This window comes from Scatophagus argus, chromosome 19, assembly GCF_020382885.2.
Source record: "Scatophagus argus isolate fScaArg1 chromosome 19, fScaArg1.pri, whole genome shotgun sequence".
Classification (NCBI taxonomy): domain Eukaryota; kingdom Metazoa; phylum Chordata; class Actinopteri; family Scatophagidae; genus Scatophagus; species Scatophagus argus.
Window position 1 is genome coordinate 6,465,997 of NC_058511.1, and position 13,714 is coordinate 6,479,710.

General features: G+C 39.3%; 1 protein-coding gene across 13 annotated transcripts in view; it reads left to right on the forward strand.

The window, feature by feature from the left end:
* LOC124050158 overlaps positions 1 to 13,714 on the forward strand; it is a 101,253-nt gene that overhangs the window by 21,286 nt on the left and 66,253 nt on the right. For all 13 annotated transcript variants that reach the window (XR_006841563.1, XR_006841562.1, XR_006841566.1 and 10 more), the window contains exon 2: positions 10,700 to 10,895. Coding sequence is in view for 5 of the 13 variants with exons in the window: in XM_046372383.1 (XP_046228339.1) it covers positions 10,700 to 10,895 (196 nt within the window). In the remaining 8 variants the exon portion in view is untranslated. The remainder of the gene's footprint in view (positions 1 to 10,699; positions 10,896 to 13,714) is intronic.

A 13,714-nucleotide genomic window follows, 5' to 3' on the forward strand; every position in this document is an offset into this window, starting at 1 on the left:
AAAAACGCAGGAAGTGAAATTATAGTGAGACATAAAAGTTGTTCCCAGGCAGCAGCTTTTGAGAAGTTGAGGGGGAAATTGTATTCTCATAAAGAAGGAAAATGTTTAGTCAGTGCTGTAGATTACTGACATTATGTGAAAAACTTTCCACAGAACTTTGGCCACATAATGTCAGTAAACTCTGTGTAGTGGTTGTAGTGGCTGTCGTGTTAGCAGAAAAAAAAGGGACGTAAACTGCTTCATACTAGAGCTGAAACAATTAGTCAGCTTATCTGTCGGTTGATCTAAGCTGATCTGAACAAATTTGATAATCAATTAATCATCTCACTCACTTTTCAAGCAAAAATACAAAATATTGTGTTGTTTCCGCTTCTTGAATTTGATGATTTGATGACGTCCTTTTTGATACAGAACAGTAAACTTAACATGTTTTGGCTTTGGATGATTGGTCGGGTAAAACAAGGATTTCCTTTTGGAAATGACTCGTCAGACAAAATGCTGTTCAAACACGAGTTCGGTTATAATCTGTACCACAAGAAAATGCTGTTCAGTGTGATGTGGCCGTGTTGAACTCTTTGTGTTGTGATTCTCAGATCTGTGTTTACGGGTACATGCCACTGGGGGCAGCCGAGTGGTTAAAACATTTGTTACCGTTAACACATTTCAAAGCAAGCTGTGGGTTATTTTCATTTAAGGGTCATTACAGAGAATTCCTGTGAAATAAAATAACTATTGCTAATTGCCCTATCAAAGGAACTGTTTCCATAGACGTCATTTTCAAACACTTCTTCTGGATACAACCGTTTCGGGCCAAGTTTGTGTGAAGTAAGGCACACTGCTGTTCTAAAGATCATCAGAAATGATTCCCGTGACAGTGTCCAAACTTTATAGAGTAGTATAAGGCAAGCCTGCTCTAATAAAAATGCAGGTGCTTTTCTTGCTCTTTCAAAGACTTTTGCAGACTTCTGTTCAATTACAACTAAACCGTGATACATCATTTATTTATTCTTAGACTGATCTGGCTGAGGTGACAGACAAATGTGAAGACATCCCCTCCTAGTCTTTTCCTTGTCCAGTCCGCTCCAAACATTCATACGCTAGCTTGTACATCTCCCTGGGGCGGCAAAAAACTTTTAAGCAGCTGAAACTGCACAGGGATAAAAACTCTATACAATTTCCACGTGAAATAGGAAGACGGGGGTCCAGTGGGAGACACTAAATTGAAAGTAAGGCTGTGCCTGATGGACCACAGGATATGCCTGCAAAATTTAGACATATCAAAATGGCGAAAAAGTCTGTTAGTGCCCATTCATATAAAGTGAATGGCTTGTAATGTTCTCAAGCCCTTGGAGGATACTTGCAAGGTTGAGGAAAGACTACAGGAAGAGCAGAATGGTTTTGACATAACTTTATTTTAGTGCGCTACAGGTTTTCTCTCCTCCCTGCAGTTTAATGTTGTATTCCACTGGGTCCCGGAAGGAAGCAGCCCAGTAAATCCCTACTGCTCGACTTAAAAAGGAAACGGTATCTGAAGACAGGTGAAAAACTGGAAGATAAATACATCCAGGCCCCTCGCCCGTAGTCTTTCTCTCCAGAGGGTCATCTCCCAGCCACACAATATAATGGCACAGGCGTTTTGGTTTAAATTTAGCCAGAGAGGAAGCTATTACAGTGAAATAACACTTGCTCACTTTTGAAAACATAATTCATTTTGATTAAAAACTTGCGTTATGTCTTCTAGACCACTGGCTGTTTTTTAGATAACCCTGTTGGGTGACGGAGGCCAATTTGCAGCATTTAATTGGGAGAAAGTAACTGGGAACATTTAAAACCATCCATGTGATACTCTGGGGAGTTGTGGAGTGGTACGTGAATTAGGAAGTCTTCACTTAGCCGGGTGTAATGAACTGAGCCGATGTGCACCCCTGTAAGGTTTAACATTTTACGTTTTTATTTGGAGGAAGGAGGTTGGGGGTTGAAAGGTAAACAATGAGAAGTCCTGCAGCCGCCTCAACTGCTCCCAGTGCGCTTCAAAGGGGGTTCCATATGTTTTCAAGATTTGAACCAAACTCCGGTATCGCCATTTAAAGACAGTCAAGTCGGTGTGTTTCTCCTTTTGTTTCACTACATTTGTTTTCACTTTAAACTGCCCCGATTTAACGAGCTGGAGAGAAAACACGCATTTGGAAAAAGCAAGGAATTACAGATGACTTGGAAATAAAGAAAATACCTATGTTCTCACTGACAACCATGCCTTAGAAAATTGTATGCCACACTTTTATCACATCTCAAGGGCTTTCTTTCCACAGCTCTGTGCTATTGTGTTTCTAAGACAGTCATGTTGTAGGTTAGTAATCACTACCAGGGTGTGCCTGTTAAGAGGATAAAACATCCACCATCTGCTCTGTTCCAAGTGCTTGTCATGCTAAGATGAATACTAGTGTAGTAGTGTGTATCCAAAACAGCACTGACTGGTTTATGGAGTCATCTACTTAGAATCCAGCTGACGGTGTAATAAATAGATAAAAGTTGGGAAATACTCTATTGATCTAACAGGCAATTTCCAACAAGTTGTTTACACTTGTGTGACTTCTGAATTGTATACCATTTGAACTGCTACCCATAAAAGACTTATTTTTCTGAGGAAAGTGTATTGTCACTGCAGTGGTATGTAAGCTGATTAAAAAGTCGCTCTGAAAGTTGTAAGAGATCGCTGCAGAGCAGACCTGTGCTCAGATGCATTAATAGAATAGTTTCATTGTCATCTTAACTTTGAGCTGAGTTCATTATTCTTTACTTAAAGGTAATCAGTGAGGCTCCCTGCTCCACGAATTGCACGACACAATATTTACGTATCTGCTTTAATCACTGCGGTTCATTTATTTTTACCCTATTATAATAAACATTCTGGAGTATTACCAGCTGGCTAATAGAATGGGGAATTTTAAAAAAAACTGCAGTATAAACTCAGAAATAGTGAATTGCTTTGGTATGAGGAATTTCTATTGAAATACAACTGACAGAAAGCAACTCTGGTGCATGGCCAGAGAGCAATGTATTTAGAAAGCGTATCTCTTCAGAAGGATGTCATGTATCAGCGATTTAGCAGGGGTCAATAGAATGATTCAGAGCTCTCACAGAACAGGAGGGATCCAAAAATCTTACAAAAGTACGGAATAACATTATGACAACATATATTTAACATACTGAAAAACAAAAGGAGACATAATGCCATAATCTCTGAATAAGATGTAAACCAAATGTCCAGAAAAGCATAAAAAGCACCATGAAACCCAAGTGTTTCAATGTCCAAACATGACCATCTGTTGTGTCCCCCCCCCCCCGGTCATATTAGGGAGCCAATGGAGAGGTCCACAGTGATGCGTAACCTCAATAAATATCCCAAACCCACAGAGACATCCCCCTATTTGTCCACTGGTGATTCATCTGGGAACTAATAGTGGAAGACAATAACCAGTGAGAGGGACCATCTGAAAGACATCAGTAAACATGTGTGTAAATCACAATGACCCAAAGCAACGGTAGGAAAAGTCTCTCCACAAAATCATCTTGTGGTTGGATGAGTACAGGGCTGGCGGCAGGATGATGTTAAGGCTATTCCCAGATTCTTGATGTTTTGGTCACTGTGAATTATGAGAGCATGTCCTTCCAATGACCTCACAAGCAATTATGCATTCTCCAAACAAGCAAACCATTGGTTTACACAAAAGTGCAGCAGGCATGACAACAACTGCCAATCGAGGCTAAATCAGCTGTACAGCTCCACCTGAATTCACCTGCCACATGCCTGGGAAAGTTGGGTCTCTGTGAATTAAAGATTATTTTCTAGAGCATGAGAGTATGAAAAGTGACATGAGATGACTTCTGTTGTGATTACTTTATAACTCAAAGAGTGATGTCTGCGTGTAATTTTATATCCCTTTAGTCAGAGAATGGTTAGAAATGTGTCATTATAGCAGTGCACACGTGGATTGCGGGTCAAAAAACGTTACATCTCTGTTTTTTGCCCCTTCACAAAAGACACAGATTGAATGATTTATAACAGGAAGTCCGTGTTTAAATTATATTTGAAATTAAATATGGTATTTCACTTTTGGCATCAAAAACCACAGCTGTCATAATTTTTTCCACCCACAGCAACTTGGTCTGCCAAATGTTCAAGCAGAGAGGAACATAGTCAGCTTTACTGTTATTTGGTGAAAATAGCAACTGAAAAAAGTTTGACAAGACAGCTGGATTGTGCTATGAAAAGACATAAATGTAAGAATGTTTTGCTTTTTGTACACTAAAATGACAAATTCCTGTTCTTAATAGCTTTTATGAGCTCAAACTAGCTAGCTAATAAACTAACTCAGTGAGTTAGTTGAAAACTCAATCTTAAAGGGTCTTAAATATGCACTACATACGTCATATAAGGCAAAAAGACTGAAGCTAAAGCTAATATTTCATGTCTCAGTCAAAAAAAGTCATCCTCATGCCATGTTAATTGAGCAGCTGGTAGCAACCACACATAAAGACATTGACATCCCTGCCATATTGGAAAGGTCAAGACTGGCTGGTGGAAAAAAATAAAATCTTCAAATTATTAAAATACCACATATCATTTGACAGACCAGCTGTGCTTGGTTATGGCTGCTAAATTAGCAACTAGCAGACACATTTAAGCCCACTGCATAAAATAATGAGTTTTAATCCTCACATTTTACTTGTAAGATCTGCAACTGGGAAGTATACAGAAATACTTAGCCCCAAACATATGTTTGTTTTAAATTTAAGAATATGATTCATGCCAGTAAGTCTAATCTAAATCTGAGTCATTTCGGCTTGCAGTTACTCCTTCAGCAGCAGACATATTAACACTCAGCTGTAAACACCCATGCACATGAAAAACGTCATACCAGTATATCAACATTCATCTAATCCATATGCAGTGACAATTTTATTGTGCTCATAAAAAGCTTGCAACTGCCCTTAAGCATATTGTATTTTCAGCAAGTGTTTTAAAAAGGCTTAAATTACACTCAAACAGCATCAAGATGAATGGACTGGCAGCACTGATGTGAGTGCATTTTTTTCTTCTCAAGACAGGGAATTTTCCTCCCTGCAGCCCTGCCAAGAGCAGGAGGGGAAAATCAACTCCATTCAACTATTTGTCAACTCCCTTTAGAAACATTTAATAGTAATAAAATTTATGGGTCCAGTTTCCAAAGGATACTGCCAGTGAAGTTCATCTCTACAAAAGTGGTTGTAAATGCTACCATTGTTTCAGATTTTGATTTATGATTCAACCTTTGCCGAGGTTTTAGAATATAAATACTGAAGCCTGTAGGTAGAGTATGAATATAATGTATGCATGCATTTATGAATCTATCCATCTGTGTACCTATCTGCTGGTGTGCCTGTCTATTCAGTCAATTCCATATTGTCCTCAAGGAATAGAGGTTAGGAAGATACACTCTCCTGTCTGTAGGATGAGCAATGACAGTAACAGACAACTTTCAGGAATCCACTGAAGCAGCGCTTCCAAAATCGAGTTGCCATATGGCAGTAGTGCTTAAATGTTGCCTCGAGACAGGTTACAGCATCAACTCATATTTCATGTCTGTCAGTTACATTGAATTGCTATTAAAACTTTGATAAAATCTTTAAGCACTGGGTTAATATAAGAAGATGAACAGAGTTTAGAAGACCAGAGTCATCATTTTGTGATTTGAGGAAAAAGTTGAGTCATTTCATCAGGCAGTGTGTGATTTCCTCATTTTCTCTGTGTCAATGACTTCAGCTTTTTTCTCCATTATTCCATTACTATATAATTCATGAAATATTATAAAATATGTTAGTCATACTATGGATCACAGTTCAAAGTGTAAACCTTTTACTGGGCAGTGTAGAATTGCCTATAATAAGGTCATTAAAACATGGTGTAGGGGATTGTGAATCCAACAGTATGGAGGGGAAAAGGGAATCATGGTCAAAGTGAGTTATGGACCTTCGAGGAGCAGTAAAAGCCCATGATGAATTAGTATGTATTTCTATTTTTTTCTTCTCCCTATTTCATCCTGACACAGGAAAGGAAATGCTCTTTGTTTTCTTTAGGATGTGCAATTTTCTTCTCTTCATCGTTTTTGAATCCTCCTGCTGAATCCTCAAGCCATCAAATTGAGGATTTAAAAGGCCTTTGGCGGCAGTTATGGCTCCCTACAGAAGCTTCCTCACAATACCGGGTGGCGACTCTGTAAGGTCAGGGAGGAAAACCAACCAATTTGCAGAAAAAAATATTCCAAAAAGGCAAAACGTCTGCAATTCATTTTCATATGGAGCATCAATCAAGCCTGTTGTTGCTGTAATTACTGCAAAATGTAATAAATTTTGAGCAGATTCTGAATCAAGAATTGAAAACTTTGAGATATAAACACATTTTTTCTAACAGGAAAGTGTCACTTAATAAAGTCAGTTCCTTGTCCAAGATTAGAACATATATGCCCTTTTTTCCTGTGGTTAGGGCACTTAATATGAATTTAACCTTTTGCTGAAATAGTCATATTATGCTTTTGTTTTTTGTTTTTTTTCCATGTTCTTTAGTGAACTATGTGTCTTTTTTGCGCATGTAAAATGGCCACAATGTTGCAAAGCCCAAAGTCTGCAGTCATGAGAACTGCTTTCTCCCACAAAAAACAGTGGTCCTGAACTGCTTGAAATTCCTTCTAAGGATTTCAGTTCTTATTCCTGTACCTTTTTTATCAGGGGAATATGCATTAATGTTAAGTCTCATTTGTTTTTTGTGTTTTTTGTGGTGCTTTTGGTGTGTTTATATTGCAGTATTGATGCAAAGCTTTTTTGGTTATACTGCAGCATTGGTGCTAAGCTAGCATTAGCTTCGCTGTATGTCTGTGTGTGGCAGCTGTATGAATTATTTGACAGAGATGTCTGGAAGGTGACAATATAGCTAGATGTGAATAAGAAATGGTCAGACTGCAGGAATTAATTTGCCTGCCAATTTTGTGTAACTTGGATTAGCAGCAATTAGTTAGCTTGCTAACACCTTACAAATACTGTTGCAAAGCTGTAATGCAAGTGGCTTACTGGACATTGAGGTAGCGGCTAATATGGATAATATTCCATCTTTAATAGGTGTGCTGAAGATGATGATTCTTCTTCTTGTTGAATAGCCATGGTAAAAGTGCAGCTAACTGCAAGCTTAAAACACAGATAGAACTGACTGGAGATACACTGAGCAGTGCTAATTCAGTATAATATGCCCACTTTAAGAGCAATGTTTTGTATTGTGTTTGTCATGATGTAAAATTAATGCTTCAGTGGAGACTTAATCAACAAAAATCACAACTTAGTAGTGCCAAATGGAGTGAAGAGAAATAGAGCACCGAGATTACCTACCCTCACAATGCACATGTGTGCACATGTGTAGATTACATTATGCTCTTGATCCTACCGCAGAAAACCCGTGTAATTTATGGGGAAATAAATCTGTCCCCTTCCTGACAATTAAACCCCAACTCTAAAGGGTGGCACAAAAGAAAAGCTCTCATTTCAAAAAATAAAAAGGAAGAAATAAGAGCGAGCTTTAGCTCCGTCCTAAATCACTCACCATAACACCATGGGCTTTTCTGACCTCTCTCCAGAGTTTTGGCTGTTAATATTGAACACTGAACGTCCGTAAGCTTGCATGGGACAACTATGTATCAGCATCAACATTAAAGCATGCATCTGTCATATCCCCAGTGAATGAGGGAGTTATTTGTGAGCCAAGTTCAGATGCTGATGGTGCTCAGCTGACAGGTGGCTGAAGTGATGATGGAGTTGTGGGAGCCATATGCAAAGCAGAACATTGTGACACTGTACACTGCACAGCTTTGTAATGGCTCATGGTTCACGTTTATGTTAATGTCATGCACTATTGGTAAAGGATCATAGAGGAATTTCTGTGTGAAGACCTTTTACTACAAATCACAACCATAAGTATATTCATAAACTCAAACACACATTGCAGTACTGCGGACCGCTTTTCTAAACATAAACGTACTGTGGAGTTTTGAAGTCCTAAATGGATTCTCCCTACTTCCCAAACAGCCAGTTCTTTCTGTCTTTTCAATGAAGCACTTACAGAGGTGTGTCATTTGACGTAGTAATTGGTTTTGTTGACATAACATCTGGTTTATTGTTGTATGTTTTTTAGCAACATCATTTGAATGATAATGCCACTGAAAGTATCGGATGTTTGCTTAAGGTAGGCAAAAGTGTGTGAAAATTGCTGATGTAGAGCTGAAACAACTGGTCAACCAGTGGATTCTGTTTTTCAAAACTGCCTCCAGCTGTTAGGTTGTATAAGACCATCATGTGCTGATAAAATTAGTTTGGTGTTACATCCTCTAACATACAAGAACACATAAGACTCTGCATATCCCAATAATCTGCTGCTGCTTTATCCAGCTGTAAGCAGTTGACCAGGTTAGGTTTTATGCTTCCGGCTGTGGTCTGACGGCCTTCAGTTGAGCGGCAGAAGGTGTGATTGCCTGTAGGCTTGTTTAAACCAAGTAAACCACGCTGAATTATAGGTCTCATTTTCAATTCCCACACTGCAAACTTTCTAAGAAGGGAAAGATCAACAGTTAGGCTTTTTTGCACTTAACAGACTGCATTTCCTGAAATTAAGTCATTACATGCAATGGAGCTGATGAGGTTACACCTGACAGGAAAGCCTGAGGCAAATGACTCAACAAAAAAAAAGAAAAAGAAAAAAAAAGAGAAACCTGTGGCTGAGCTCCCAGACTCCCAATTTTTTAATTCAGTTGTTTGATTTTTTGTTTCATTCTTCACACTTGAAAGTGACATTGTTACTCGTTCAGGGTTGCATCATGCCCTGAAAATATAAACCTAACGTCATGATGCTGGCTTTCATCAACTCGCTTAAACTTCCTTAGATTCTATTAAAATGGACGTGAGACAACAATCAGTGTTTTCTCAGATGTGGCGCTCAGCCCACGTCTGTGCAGCTGAAAAACACATTGTCTCACAAGGTATGCAGTTCTGACTGTAGATGAAAAGCAAGTCCATCAACACAGCTGACAATCCAAAGAACTTGTCAGTGGAAAAAAAGCTATTTTCTCAGGTAGGTGACATTAACTCACGTAAGCAAGTAATCTTTTGGCTCATACTGTTCTGAGTTTGGCAAAGCAGCTGATTTATGCTCTAAACTAATCCCTGTGTGAATTCTGTAAAACAGAATCCAAACAGCCAGAGAAGTGTTGCTCCTAGCCAGCAGAGGGTCATTTACTTAATGGTGAATGAATCTCTAATCCTGCGTAAACGTCAGGTCCGCGTAGCGAGAGCTCCTGCAGACACAGTTTTTTTTGCTGCCTGAGTTTTCAGCCAAAAAGTCTGAGCTGTTCCTCAAGCTGGAGACAAGGTCAAGGAAATAATGTTTGATCTGTTATGGCACTCTTATAATTATTTGGACCCTGGAGGAGGACCTTTTCTTTGGCTTGGCTACTACCATCTAATATTTCACTTGAAAGATGTGAAAGCCATATCACTACTTGTGGTGTAAGTACGCTGCTGGAAATTCTTAAATTTTCTCGCAAATTTATTCCCCGCTCACCGTAATCCTACTAATTACCAGTCATTTTAAAAAACTGAATAGAGTGCGTAGTTCTTGTTGGGTCAGACCTGAATCTACGAATCACTGAATCTGTGGGATTTGATGAAGGTGTGTTTTTGCTTACTGCTGTTGAGCTGCTCGGATCTTGATTGTCTGAAATTGTAATAATGAACAACTTCCCGGAACCTCAGTGGTGTCAGTGGTGTCCTCACGTTCAAAATTAAATTTTAATCCCTGAATTTGAGTTTGTGGAAAATTTGCAAATTACCGCATATTACAATAATATAAGGAAACCAAAAAATATATATGTTTAAGTCATGCTTGGATTCAGTTTAAGTGATGGTCATTGATTAGAAATCTCTCGTACTGGTTTCATATGGTTCCGTTTTAGGGATGCAACTGATGGTTATTGTCAGTGTTGATTAATCTGAAAACTGTTGCCTCGTCAACAAAGTTCTGGTCTATTTAACATCACAAAATAGCGGAAAAATCCCTATGACAATTTCCCAGAGTCCTATTAATTCCTTAAATAAAAGGAAATTCAAAGTGCTTTATAAGAGATAAAAAGACAAACTGATAATCACCAGAGAAAAGCAGCAAATTCTCAAAACATCACAAGCAAGCCTCTGATCAGTTTCCCGTTGTTTGTCTATTCTACTAATCAGTTAAAGGTTTTAGCTCTATTGCATTTAGGTAGTGCACTAGTGTTTCTTTTAGGTCAGTTAAACTGTAACAACAAAGAAGGAAAAAAATAAGGAAAGACAAAAATTCTAAATCAAAAAGACAGATTTTTCCTTACTTTCCATAATCCTCAACATTTCTCTGCCCATATCATATCCACACTTCAACAGAAAATGCGGGCATCTGTCCAGGACAAATAGTTTATGGTGATGTTTGAAATCTTTTATCATGTTGAATCCTCAAAGAGATGAAGGCCTAGCCGTGACCCTAATGGGAGCGTAGGAGGAATTTAAAAGTGCTGTTAAAACAATATATATATTCATAAAAGCAGGGGTAAAAGTGAAAGCAGTGATATTTCATTCAATAAATCTCCCACTACAGGAGGAACCGGAGAAAAAGGTGTCTGGCTTACGATCCAGTGAACCTCCAGTGTGTTTCTTTACAAGTGACGGCTTATACAAGAGTTCAGCTGCTCTATAAGAAGTCCCGCTTGGTTGGAGGAGCTAACGCACGTGTCCATTTGAATGGGAGGAAGCAGAGGAGGCCTGGGAGTCTTCAGCGGGCATTGAACTCTGAGGTGGGTGACTTCTCCTTGCTGAGAGCGTTGAGGTTTAATTGTTGTGAATGCAGCTGGAGACGAGTTACAGCCTGTACAGACAGAAGAGTGACAGCATGGCAGGTTTACAGGGAGGAGGAGAAGATGGTAAAATGGCGGTCCTGGCCAAAAAATCATCTGCAGGAACTACATGACATGTCTTTGAAACACTTGCCCTCTTTGACTGTAAATGTCCTCATTACTGTCTCATACTTCTTACATGAGATAGTTGAACTGGGGGGTACGACAACTGACATGAATCATTTTATTCAAACCTGGATTTATTACTGATATAAAAAAAAATTACTTTTACATTATTAATCTAGTAATTAGTAGAACCGGGGCTTTTTAATTATATTTACTGGACCTTTCAATGGTATCTAATTATGCATGCTGTTCTTATTCTATCTGTGCAGGTCTGGACATTTTGTGCTCACGCACTAGAAAAATTGCATTACTTATTGCAGCAAACGTATAAATATGATGCATCCAAATGTCAGAGAACTAATTGTGAGGATTTAAATATTGTGTTGGGACCAAAGAACAAAAGGAAGTATTGCAGTGCTACGCAAGGTGCAGGTAATGTAGGCTGTAACTGTTTGGCACTGCAACCTGGCCCATATACCAACCCATAGTAACTTAACTGAGCTTTATCTGTATCAGCATGTATGTTGGGTGGTAAGTAGCAATAGATGTCCGGACAGAAAAGTAAAATATATTTTTGAGGTTGTATGGAAACAGTGTATCCATTACATAGTTTGTCCACCACAATGCACTGACAAGTTTATTTTTCAGCTGTAAAATGTCACGTTCAGTGTATATTGTGGTCATAATTTAACGGACGCTTATGAAAAATGTTTGTTTATCTCACGTGCTTGAGAACAAAAAAATCATTTCAAATTCCATTTTCATACTCACCATTCTTAGCCTAAGAAATCCAGCATTGCTCAGGTTATATTTCATGTACTTCTAACTATTGAAAATACAACAATGCGTCATATTCGTGAGTTCATTTTGCATGGAAACCATTTTAAAAAAAACAAAATGAACCGTTAGAAAAGAATATAGCATGTCCCGCTGAAAGGTAGTGAAATAAAAGTAGAAAAGTACACAAGAAGCACTTCTGTACTGAGTAAGCATGTTTTGTTGCTGTCTACTGCCTTCTAACTCAATCCCCCGTCCATATTTGGAGACAGATTTTGTGTGTGTGTTTCAAAGTGTAGCGGCTCTAAGGAAGTGATGATCTGTCTGCACAAATGACACATGAGACAGGAACTCCCAATTAGCTTCCGCCAGTTATTTTAACTCGGAAAATAACATGATACAGGGGCTCACAAAAAGAGAAAGCAAACATCATGACTGTGCAATATGCTATCTCTCATCACGAGTGGCCCACCGCTTTTATTCTCTCCGTCTTTTGCTCTGTTTCTCCCTTTTTTCTTTCCCTCCCTTGCTCCCTGGAATGCCGTGCATTCCTTTTTGTTTGCTCATACTGAGCCCTCCCTGTGGATCCCGTGCTTGACTTTCCCAAAGCTGATATTAATATCACACGCCATTGTAATGGAGTTATTTTCATGGAAGCCCCGGAGGAAGTCACGTGGCTGTGATTAGTCCCCTGAGGGCCCGGAGTCTCCATTAAGCCCGTTGTTTTAACTCGCATAACCATCAATGAAGTGGAAAAGCTGAGGAAGTAGCTATCACTCTGGGCCGGCTGGGGTGTTTTCTGAGCACCTATTTTGTTAATGGGGCCAGAATATTTTCCCTCTCTCGTTTTTTGGGGGGGCGGAGGGGAGGGAATTATTCTTAAACTGTGGCTTGCAGAAAGAACCTACACATGTGTGCATTTACATTGACCCACCACCATTAAGATTGATAGCGATGGGATCTGGTGGTTAACACACTGTTTAAACCCAGGGAGAAGAAAAAAGGGGGGCGGGAGGAGTCTGTGTGGGGGGGTTAACATAAGGAAAAAGCACAAGGACTCACACACACTCACCAACTACACGCCAGGGTGAGCTCCAATGCATCTGCCATCAGGAAGACAACGTGAGTTAAGATGGAAAAAAAAAAAAGCACAGTGGAATACATTTACTCTGTCAGGTTACTACTTAAACACACATGACTGGGAAAAGCAGACACTGCCACATGCATGCTTCCTCTCATAATTCTGTTCACCTCTCTTCTTGACCTAAAAGCCACTGGGCCACTTTACCACTGGGCCACTTCCAAGGAAACAGGAAGAACTGGGCCAGCGAGGCAGTTGACAGCTTTCAGATGGACTCTTGGTGATATCTACCATGTTCAGAGGCTTACTGTGAGGAAGTGAGGACTGCTCCCACTCGGCAAAATGCAATTACACAGACATGAGCCTCATAATTGTCAAACCAAATTTTCTTGCTGTCAGCTAATAATGGCTGGGAAGGAGCGAGGGTGGGGGGGTGGATTGGGTGGGTGGGGTTTGGGGATTGATCCAAAATAAGAGCTGACCTTATACAACAACAAAAAAAGGAATTTTCCTGAATTATTAGTTTTGATTTTCTTGCAATTTACTGACGGTATTATTCATTCTTTTCTGACTTTAAAATATATAACAGACGTTTCTATCAATGAAAATATCAGACCGTAAAATAAATGGATCACATTTGCAGGTCTGGGGATTTCAGCCTGGTCTTCCCCTTAAGAACTTAATGAGAAGAAAACTATGCCAACTGTATTAGAAATATCACACGTTTACTTTGGATTACTGACAACCCAGTGCAGATCTTCTTGAGTTTAGACAATTGCAAAGGTCAGAAAGGGGT